At 49.1% G+C, this 10,740-nt stretch overlaps 1 protein-coding gene across 1 annotated transcript in view; it reads right to left on the bottom strand.

The window, feature by feature from the left end:
- Positions 1-6,546: 6,546 nt before the first annotated feature.
- Positions 6,547-10,740, bottom strand: part of GAB2 (GRB2 associated binding protein 2) — a 79,332-nt gene continuing 75,138 nt past the window's right edge. Inside the window, exons 8-10 of the mRNA XM_035560500.1 lie at positions 9,162-9,264; positions 8,163-8,288; positions 6,547-7,019 (exon numbers count right to left, since the gene is read on the bottom strand). Of these exons, the coding sequence (XP_035416393.1) occupies positions 6,876-7,019; positions 8,163-8,288; positions 9,162-9,264 (373 nt within the window). The 3' untranslated portion in view covers positions 6,547-6,875. The remainder of the gene's footprint in view (positions 7,020-8,162; positions 8,289-9,161; positions 9,265-10,740) is intronic.

Raw genomic sequence — 10,740 nt, 5'->3', positions numbered from 1 at the left:
ACCAATTATAGTATCTACTATGCTACTATTAGTGTTATTAATAGCAGGAATATTTGTATATGTCATATTGATATCGTATGGGCTGTAGTTTCACATCCACCTCTGCCCAATAAGAGCCTCCAGCCTGGTTCTCAGCTCCACGTTTGGGATCTCAGATGTGCCGGAGATGTGCTGTGATACTGCTCTTGTCTAGAAAAGGGGGTTTTGGGGGGCAGTGCTGTAGGGAGGTGGCTTACTTTTAACTATGGGCAAGAAAGATTTGTTCTTCTGCTTAGGTTTTATGGGGGATTTGGTGTCCTGAGCTGGGTCTGCGCTGCTGACGGGTGAGGAAGGTAGTGATTGCCGTTGCTTTGCATGTACCCAAGTGTGTCCCAAGAACAGATATAGACATAGTATTAAATTCACTTTATCAGCCCCAAAACATCTGGTTTGGGTTCTGTCATCAAGAAGAGCCCTAGGTGCATCCTTGAGGCCACTGCTGCAGAGAGGGGACACCTGAAGCTGTAGGAGAAACTTGGTGACGTGACCTGAAGAATGCTCTGAAAGCTTCAAAGTGCTGCTTAATTCAGCTTGACCCAACCATTAATTCCCCCTTTCTCCCTCCCGGCTCTGAATCCATGCAGGGAGTCAGCAGTGAGAGATCCATTTTTGTTTTCATTCTTTTATTTTCCCGTTGCTTTTCCGCTGCATATACAGTACTTAAAAATGAGATCACCTTCACATCAGGCATGTACCATGTTTATTAACAGCAAAAAAAGTATTACCTAGGTTTCACTCAAGACCGATTTACAGGATAAATAATTGTTTCAAATTACTTAAAAAAAACAAACAAACAACAAAACCCCGAAGAATAAATTAATAACTTAAGTGATTAGCTGTCCACAGTGATTTGAAAACTTAATAACCATTCAAACAGTGACACCACAAGAAGACACGTACTGTACAGTTTGCCACAGATTACTCTTGTCCTTCCTTCTACAAATGGAAAAAAAATAATACTCCTCTTTAAGAACAGTCATAGGCTTCGAAACACACAAAATATCCCTGCGAATGGGCTGCCGATGCGACGGCTTCAAAGCCGGGGCTCCGACCCTTCCTCGCAGCAAGTTAAGAAAGGGATGGTGAAAACTACCCTAATTTGGCTGGGTCCCTTCCCACACAACGATGCCCAAAGTCAATGGGGTCTTTGCCAAGGGCTGCGTTGAGCAGGACGTGGCTACGCTAAAGGTTTGGTCCTAACCCTATGGGATTCATCGGAGGGCTCTGCAGGGTCCTGCTCCCTTCCCTCTCCACGATGCTCCACGTGTCCGAAGGGCTCTCAGATAAAACGCAGTATTTTCAGGGACAACGTGACAATGTAGTCGTCAACTACTTAAACCTCACTGTGAGGTGGGGAAATGAGCACTAAAAATCTTCATTTTACAGGCTGGAGAGAAAGCAGGATACAGAGAGTTCAGGTACACTCCCTTGTCCCATCTGAAGTGTGGTGTCACCCAAAGGACAACACTAAAAATGATGCTTTATTTATTTATTTATTTATTATTATGGTTTTGGGGATAACCTCTCCCACGTAGGTTGTGGGCTGGTTGGGTGACACCTTGCTACACATCAGCTCTTCTCAGAGCAAGCACTGAGGCAGGAACCTGGTTAATAGCACATCTCTCGGAGCTGCGAAATGAAGGAGATAAAATCACAACTACAAGGATGAGACACAAAGGACAAGCAGATGGGGGGATGGACTGCTTCAGGCCATGGAGAAATCATGGCACCAAGGCTCTCAACAAGTGCCTGGTGGTGACGGGTCCCTGTGGTGCCAGCCCTGCTCCAGCAGGGCCACCCCGAGCAAGGGGCCCAGCCCCACGTCCAGGCGGCTGCTGGAGATCCCCAAGGAGGAGCCCCCAGCCTCTCTCTGGGCAGCCTGTGCCAGAGCTCAGTTTATTTAAACATTTTCCTATCAAAGCTCACGGGGTGGTTTAACCAGCTAGCACCACACAGCCACTCACTCTCTCTCCCCCTGCAGTGGGAAGGGGGAAGAGAACTGAAAGGGCAGAAGTTAGAAACTTGTGGGGTGAGATAAAGACAGTTTAATAAGTTGGAAAAAAAAAAAAAAAAAAAAAAAGAAAAAATAAGAAAAGCAAGTGATGCACAATGCATTTGCTCACCACCAGCTGACCAAGGCCTGGCCAGTCCCTGAGCAATGGCAGCCCTGGCAAATTTCCCCATGAGTTTTATTGCTGAGCATGGTGCTGTATGGCATGGGACATCCCTTTGGCCAGCCTGGGTCAGCTCCAGGCTGTGTCCCAGCTCCTGGTGCACCCCCAGGTACCTCGTTGGTGGGGCAGCACCAGGAGCTGAAAGGCCTTGGCTCTGTGCGAGCACTGCTCAGCAACAGCTACAATACTGGTGTGTTATCAACACTGTTCTCATCACAAACCTGGAACATAGCACCATAAAAAGCTACTACAAATAAAATTAACGCTATCCCAGCCCATGAGCCATGCTCAATGGGTGGCCAAAAGGAACCAAATCCTCCTGGTACACTCCCGGGAGTGGGACCCTGGGGTGTCAGGGCTCGGGGGGGACCCAGAGAGCCCCGGGTCAATGTCTATCCTAATAAATTTACAGGTTCAGGCTGTACCTCAGTGGCTCAGACTGCGTGTCCATGTCCTGGATGACTTGGCCTGGTCCAGCCAGCTCTCTGCCAGGTGCAAGGGGTGGCTCCAGTGGGGATTAGCCCTCCTTATCGGGGTGTATGACATCAGGTGTTGAGCTGTGCCTTGTCACTTCACGGCCAGAGAAGATTTTAGGACACTATAGGTATCCAGGCACTGCCTTTTGCCTCTTCCCTCACACGGAGGAGGCCCCACTCAGCCCCAGCAGCAGGGTCTCAAGGAAATTCAAGGGGAAAGGATGTTTCTAGTCCCACTCCCTGCCCTAAGCAGGGTCAGCAGTAGGGGATGACCCGCTTGCTCAGGCCTTGATCCAGTCAGGTCTTACATACCTCCAAGGACGGAGATAGCAGAGCCTCACAGGACACCCTGTGAAGCCACAGCACTGCTTCCCAATGACCAGCCCAAGAGAGCCCCAAAACAATGTGTTCCCCATCACGGCCGGGTCTCCACCACCTCCCTGGTAGGGTTTCTCCTGCACACTGGGCAGGATGAACCCCTCAAGGGGTGAAGTTCTCTGGGTAAGTCCTGAGAGCAGTGGGTGCTGCCCTCCTACCAGCACAAGGCCCTCACTGAGCAAAACCCTTCCCTCCACAAACCCGCTCTGCAGATCTGCCTTGAGACATGCCAAAGGAGGTTTGGAAGACCAAGACTCAATTCTCACTGGCAAACATGCCTGCCTTCTCTCCTCCCAACCCATATACAACCCTCGTCGGTGCCTGGGTGGCTCCAAACCCATCCCAGTTATCCTCCAGCCAACCCAAGCCATGGCCACCTTTAGGTGCCAGCCCCATGTGCCAGTCTGCCCCAGCACAATCTGCACACACACTTATTTTCTTTCTCCTATTTGAGACTAAACCTCATCCCTGTATCCTTTTAGAGCCAGCAATTTATTTCCCCCTGAACACTCGAATGCCAATTCAGAGCAAATCAGTTCCAAGGCAACTCACACATTTCACGAGTCGCTGCTGCAGACTCACAACAAGGGATACGTATTTTTGCAAGTTTCTGCCTCTAAACCCACCAACCTAGCAGTTCTAAAGCTCGGGGAGAGCTTTCTGACATGGCCCTGATGCTTCCTAAAATGAACTACTGAGGTCGTAGTGCTTGTCCCGCAGTCGACCCTTCTCCATGAGCACACACACACAAAAGCACAGCCCTTCTCTTAAATGGGAGTGTAAGGCTGAAGCACAGGATCTGACTTAAGGATTCGAGCCAGGTCTTTTGCTTGCAATTAAAATGAATCATTAGCAATGCTCTCGGCTTCCTAAAATACCTATTCCTAACAAAAGAGCCAGTCATACTTGAGCATCCAAGTATAAAGTGGATGTGATAAACTCAATGCCTTCAGGACAAAGTTCTTGGCAGGCCGTGTAATTAAACCAGCTGCTTTTCAATACAGTTCGAGACTAAATACTGCACGAACATTAATCATTGGGGACTGCTCTAATCAGCTCGGCAACTGGCAGGAATGACTATTTCCACTGCAGCCATCGATTTCTTTCAGGAGGGGCTGATACAGTCATGTCCGCATGGCAAGGCAGGGGTGGAGTCGGCGAGTTGCTGCTTGGTATGGAGGGCCGTTTGCTTGATGCTCAGCAGGGGAAAACAAACAAACAAACAAACAAACAAACAAAAACGAGGAATATATCTGTTTCTGGGAAATTGGAAACACAAAACCCACCTGTTTTGGCTTTCAAGCCACTGCGCTCTCAGAAAGGAGGGTTGCTGCCGTCTCCCCCTCACCTCCCTGCTTTCAGGGTGCTTTTGGGACCCTTGTCTTCTTGACCCCTGATCTTCTTCTGTGTACAGCAGGTTACAGGATGAAATAGGAAAAGCAAGTTCCTGCTTGAATTGCGTTTGCTTTTAAGCAGGGATGGTGCAGAGCTCGCTCCCAGCCAGGCCAACACCCAGCAGGTCCCTGGGCTTGGCTTTTCCCTCACGGGATGCCAAGACCACAGGATCTGTCCACGTCCTTTTGATGAGCTCACCGTGCTTCACGGGAATCTTTGCAGTGACTTCAGCGGGCTCTGGACCAGGACAATGTTCCCTCTCCCCTGAGATGTGGTGATGAAAGGGGCTACAGAAAGCCAAAGCCCTGCTCTCTGCTCTTCATTTCATTATCTCACTGTGCAAGCCCTCAATGAGAGGCAAAGGCCCTTGCAGGCTGTAACACTCCCCGGCCTTCATAGAGCATCTGGCTGTGCTAAATTTTCCCCTATGGGTCTTTTTTTCCCCCCTAGATGATGATTATTTTTACCAAAAGCATTAGGATATTTGCTCCTTTATTCCTTTTACATGGCCAATCCTGCAATGTCTTACAGGGGTCATCAGAGCTTTTTCCATTAATATCCTCCCCTTTCATGGAAAAAGAGAAGAAAACCAAAACTGGGGATGGAAATTGGAGACTTATTTTACAAGGCAGCACCCAGCCCTTAAGGGACCAGATCCCATACCTGCGTGGGCCATCTCTGGCCCCTTCCAAACTCAGGCCAAGATTAAGCAAACGTGCTAACACTTGAGCATCAAGAATCAACACAAACATTTGTTTTTCGTGGTGGTGGTGGTGGGAGGCAGAGCCCCTGGTGTGGGGCAGGGTGCAGCTTGAAGGAAGGGTAACTCAAGCTCTTTAACAAACATTGCTACCCGATCTAAAGTCTCCTTCATTTAGCTCTCAGCTCGCAGTTGGCCTGTGTCAGCGCTCGCTGTTTGGCAGCCAGGCTGCTCCACGGCGATCATTAGGCCTTCCTGTTTTCATGAGATCCCAAATTTTTATCTCTGCAGCGAGCTGCCTCTTCCTTCTTCTTCCTTCTTCCACTCCAGCTGCTCGTGGAGCAATCCCAAAGCCTAGATGTGTCAAGGATGCAGGCGGGGGCCACAGCAGATTCCCATCCACAATCGTCAAGAAGTCTTATTTGTGTTGAATAAACATCACTGAAGATGGGGAAAAATACTAAGTCCAGCCCTTTGTGCCCAGTAGGAACTGACTTTTATGCTACATTAAAGCTAACACACTTTGAGACACCCTGTCCTCTTCTCACCAACCTCTTCCCAAAGCCCAAGGCCTCACCACCGACCAACATTTCAGTTACTCCACTCCTTTTGTCTCTGAGATGCATCTCGCCAGACCCTCTTCACCCCAATCCAACCTCTAAGGTACAGCACCTTCCTTCTCCCGGTCCCCACAACAGCCTCCTGCTCCCTCCTTCCCACTCGTCCTCGTGCTGGGCCGGACACCCAGGGTCTCCAGAGCCTCTCTACGCTCCTCGTACTCAGCCACAGAGCTTCTCACGATGGCCAGGGATGTAGGACCCTTCCTCTATGGACTTCCTTTAGTGCCACAAAAGACAGATTTGGGTTCTTAGGGCCAGATTCACCATCAATTGACTTCAGATAGGCTTAAATTCTGCCATCCAAAGCCTCTCTCTCCAAACCACTGGCTTTGAGAGATGCAGGAGAGAATCAACAGCAGAAGACACCCCAACTAACCTGGCTGTTTCATGCATGCATGCATGTGTGAGCACATGCTGGCATATACGTGTATGGTGGGGCAAGTTCTGGACTCAACGGGGCAGTCTGGATGCTCTTCAAGCTCCTGAGGGTTAACAGCCACAACCAGAAAACACAGGGGCTGTCCCACCAGGGGAACAACTGTCAGAGGATTTGAACGCATCATTATTTACAAGAGATGGGATGAAAGTAAAGTCAGACAGGAATGGTCCTTACTCAGTTTTGGGATCTGGGAGGAGGCAGAGAAGAGGGTGACCATGAGGAGATGGGGAATTGGAGCTGGGGAATGAGGTCCTGTGAGAGATGCTGTCAGATGTGTATGGCATGGTTGGGGGGTATGGTATGGAAGAGACGGGGAGAGATGATGTTAGCACGTACAAGGTGGCTTTAATAGCTGTAAGCAACAGACGTGTAGGGTGAAACCTGGTATTGCTACGTTGAAGTTCCTGGATGGCGCATCCAGCAGCTAAAGCACAAACCTAGCCACCAAACATGGTTGCTCTTTATCATTGGCAAACAGTATGCGCCAAGTCTTCCCCTGAAATTAAGTTTCTTTTTGTCTTAAAAGAAAAAAGTCATGAAGACCCCCTCCCCTCAGCAGACAACAGTCTCAGGAATCCAGCCCAAGTGGAGCTGGGAGCCCCGGCCTGGGAAAACCATGGGGATATTTGCCTGCTGAGCTGCCTGCCCCAGGTGCTACTGCTTGGTGCTCTTGGTGGGCTCCGAGGACTGCCGCACGTCAGTCCACTCCTGCATGGTGCTCTGCAGCGCCTGCGTCTTCTCCTTGTCCACTTGCACGTAGTCAACCTTCTCATCCGAGGCCACCGACGAGGTGGAGGGCTGCAGGGAGGAGAAACATGGCCACCCGTGGCCACCCATCAGCTCCAGAGGCCACCAGATCCTCCCTGGCCTTCCTCTGTAATCCATAGCTCATCACCCTCCTTCTAACCTCCTGAATGTTTGGTTGGAATTGTGTTACCTACCTGCTGATATTGCAAATTCAGCATTGCACCATTTTCTTGTAAAGAACTCAAGAATAATTATAGATACACAAAAAAATCCCAGCTCCACCCCTCTTACTCTACACCCTTATGGCTCTAGATTATTTTAATCCCCTAAGCAACAGGGGAAACCTGTTGGGTTAAAAGAAGATGGCTTTTTCTATAGTTTCTTGGGCCCTGGAAGCTATTCTGCCTCTACGGGTATTTCAGCTGCTGCAGCTGGAGCTAGGTGATGGTTTGGATGGTCCCAAACCCGTGTGGTTTATTATTTAAATTGGTAATAGCTGCAGAAATACTGCTGGGCAGAAAGAAGCCATCAAGGGACAACTTTTAAATAATACGAAGAGCTAAGCAGTGGGATGCTTTCCCTAGAAATGAGGTGGTGTTTGAGAAAGCTGAGGCCAATGCAGAGGTGGCTCCCACAAAGGTTCTCCTGAGGCTCTCCCTTGCTCTATTTTCCTGTGATTCACTTTAAGTCTGTTTGTCCCATGGTTGAACCTAGAGAAAAGTCACCAGCGTCCGGGTCTTTGGAAGCTTCCCCTTCCACATTTCCACTTGACATTTGGTAGAAGTATCCAAATGTCAGCGGGAGACAGATACCCAGCACTTTCTGCGTGAGCTCCTGAAGGCATCTCACGTGGATGATGTCTGGTTTTGGAGGGCCTGTTGCTCTGAAGGAGCAAAAAGTTCTGCTGCTGCTTCTTGGGAGACCTCCTGACAGCTTCTGACTATGGCACCAAATCTACAAGCTCTAGCAGAATTTCTGGTCTCATCAGTATCCCCGAACCCCTCAACACCCATACTTCTGGTGACACCTCCAGCAAAGCTGCAGATACAACAGAGACGAAACCCGACCTAGAATAAATACAACAGCAGATCTGCAGGAAAAACATCATGCTTCTGAGGTTACTAACCCTGCCCTGCACAAAAACCCTTAAAAAATGACTTGCTCTTGATCAGAAGTTTAGAAAATCTCCAGTACCTTTCTGTGTGGCCCTGGTGAGCTCGGCTGGAAGTCCAGGGCCAGATAATCCACACTCCCAGAACTCTTTTTAGGCGCTGGGCTGTTGGTGCCACTAGGAACAGGAGAAGCAGAAATGGGGTTTTGCTAATGCAGGGAAGAGACAGGAGAGATAATGAGCATTAACATGGGAAGAAGGAAAAAAAAAAAGGAATTAACACAAATCTGTCAAAGAAAAGCTTCAGTGGCACTTTCAAAAGAGGTCCCAGCCTGGAGATGCTCTCACCTTTCTTGCAGGGACCAGGGTGTGCAGCACTGCTGCGTTGTGCGTTGGACTAATAAATATAAATGCATACTTGTGATTTAATGTATCACAGCATTTCTGCTGCCTTTGTGCTCATTTTATTCACATGCCTGACATCGGACGTAAGCTCCAGCATTTCCTGGGAGCCACACCTCCGTGAGGCCAGGCCAGTGCTGGGATCTTTGCTAATCACAGCCACACTACAGATCTGCTTGGCCCCCTCTGTTACACAGCCTTCAAAATATGCTTCAAGTCAGCAGCTTTGCACAGAGAGACAAAATCCCCTCCCTGCGAGCAGGGCCACTCCCTGCTGCTGCTCCAATAGCCCCTGCCCTCCACACAAACATGATGTCAGCAGCTGTTAGGAGGATTAAAAAAAATGAAAAAAATCAACTTAAATTAGGAAAATTTATCCTGACAGCCCATGGGCATATTTATCCCCTCTTAATTCCTTGTAAAGAGGGTAATATATGTTTCTGCTCACATATCGAGTTAAAACCCCAATAGGATGTACAATTTTAGGAACAAAAGCCATTGTTTTGAGCATAGCTGGACAAAGGGATGCACACTACATCCCTCCTGGTGCTACCAGAATCCCTGCGGTGCTCCCATGTCACAAGTTAGGAATGTGTTTGCAGCACTGGGGGATGTATACGTCCCGTCGGGACCATATATCTTAGCTTCTCACCATCTTAGCCCTATATCTTAGCCCTTACCATCGCCACGTAGTTCTCCTCGCTGTCTCCTGAGTCAGTGCTGGTGATGCTCTGGGAGGAGACAGGGCGACAGTACTGCAGCGAGCCAGCGTTGAAGGTCTGACTGTAAAGACAAGGGGCAAGGATTTAGGGAAGGCTGCAGGGGCTCGTCATCCGTGGATGGGAAGAGATGGGAGAGGGCAGCACCTGATGCCCCGAACATCACCACACTCATGGTGGGTGGTGGCATTGAGGTTGACCTTCCCATGGGTCAACAAATCACTCAGTTGGTCTCTTTGTTTTGTTTTTTCTTTCTAGGACTTTTTTAATAACACCTTGCTTGCTATAAACCCGTAACTCTCCTGCTATCAGCTACATAAATCTGGCCCCATAAACACTTTTATCTCACAGGAAGTATTTCACTGAGGAGGACGCAGAGCAAGCCTCCGTGGAGGTCCACAGCAGGCTTCTCACCTCCGGCCCCGCCGCAGCTTGAGGCTTTGCTTACCATGCAGGGCCCTATCTGGATTTTTTTTTTCTGGAAACTAAAATCTCCGAGGCGTCGCCTTGTTTTCAATTGGCCAGATCTAATTACGGAGAATAACCTAATGCAATCAGCGTCTGGCATTAAAGCCCATGTCTTAAAAAGCTATTTGTTGCCTTGCAGTAAAGGCAGGGTCATATGATTAGCTGATAAGGGGAAAAAAAACCCATTAGCTTCCCCGGGCTTGGACATCTTGTCAATCCAAGCCCACTCGCTGTTTCCTGGTGCAGTGTTTTCAGCACACAGCGCTCATGCCCTGCAGTCAGTCTCCACACAATCCAATTTATGAGAAGAGTCATAACAGCCAAGCCTGGCTTCTTCCTTTCATTGGACAACATCAGCCCGCGAATTAGCAGCAGGACTGGAACTGTGTGAATCCTGTTATTTTTGGCTGGCAGACTTCGCTGTGAAGTGCTTTGGTTTCATTTTGCAGGCTTCCTCCAGGCTAGGCTTTGCTTTCAAGGCAATCCAAACACAACTCGGTCAAACCATGTGTTTGTAGGCTGAAGCAGGGTTTTTGGGGATAAACTGGATGTGAAATTGGTACCATGCCCCGAGTGTGGCTTGGTTTGGGGTCACTCAGCCGTGTCACAAGTTGCGGCGGACCACAGGTCCTGCGTCGGAGCCACAGCTTCGTGGGCGGTGTCAGATCCCAGAAATAGGAAACGTCTCCGAGGGATCTTAATTAGCTGCTCGGCCACATGCTGGGCTTTCATGTGAAAGCCTAACCTAAACCAATTTATCTTCCTGCCACTGGCTGTGATGTGGGGAACATGACTCTGGCTCTCACAACGCTTGATGGAGCTCGCAAGCTCCATCAAGCTCCTCTGCAACAGCGTCTGACCCCAAAGTCTAGCCATGATGTGTCCAATGAAATCCCCGAGTCCCAAACCACCATGGTGTGGCAGGATATTTTAAGAAAGAATCACTCCATAAATGCCCAATTCTCATCCTCTTCCCAGGTAGCTCCTGCTGGGCCCTGATGGATGAGGACGTAGGGTAAGGCGGACTTTTAGCTCAACAGAGCTGCTCCTATGTTTGTATATTTTCAAGACA

The sequence above is a fragment of the Cygnus atratus genome, chromosome 1 (assembly GCF_013377495.2).
Source record: "Cygnus atratus isolate AKBS03 ecotype Queensland, Australia chromosome 1, CAtr_DNAZoo_HiC_assembly, whole genome shotgun sequence".
NCBI lineage: Eukaryota > Metazoa > Chordata > Aves > Anseriformes > Anatidae > Cygnus > Cygnus atratus.
Note: the sequence above shows the minus strand (reverse complement) of the source record. Positions and strands in the feature narration are given on the sequence as shown.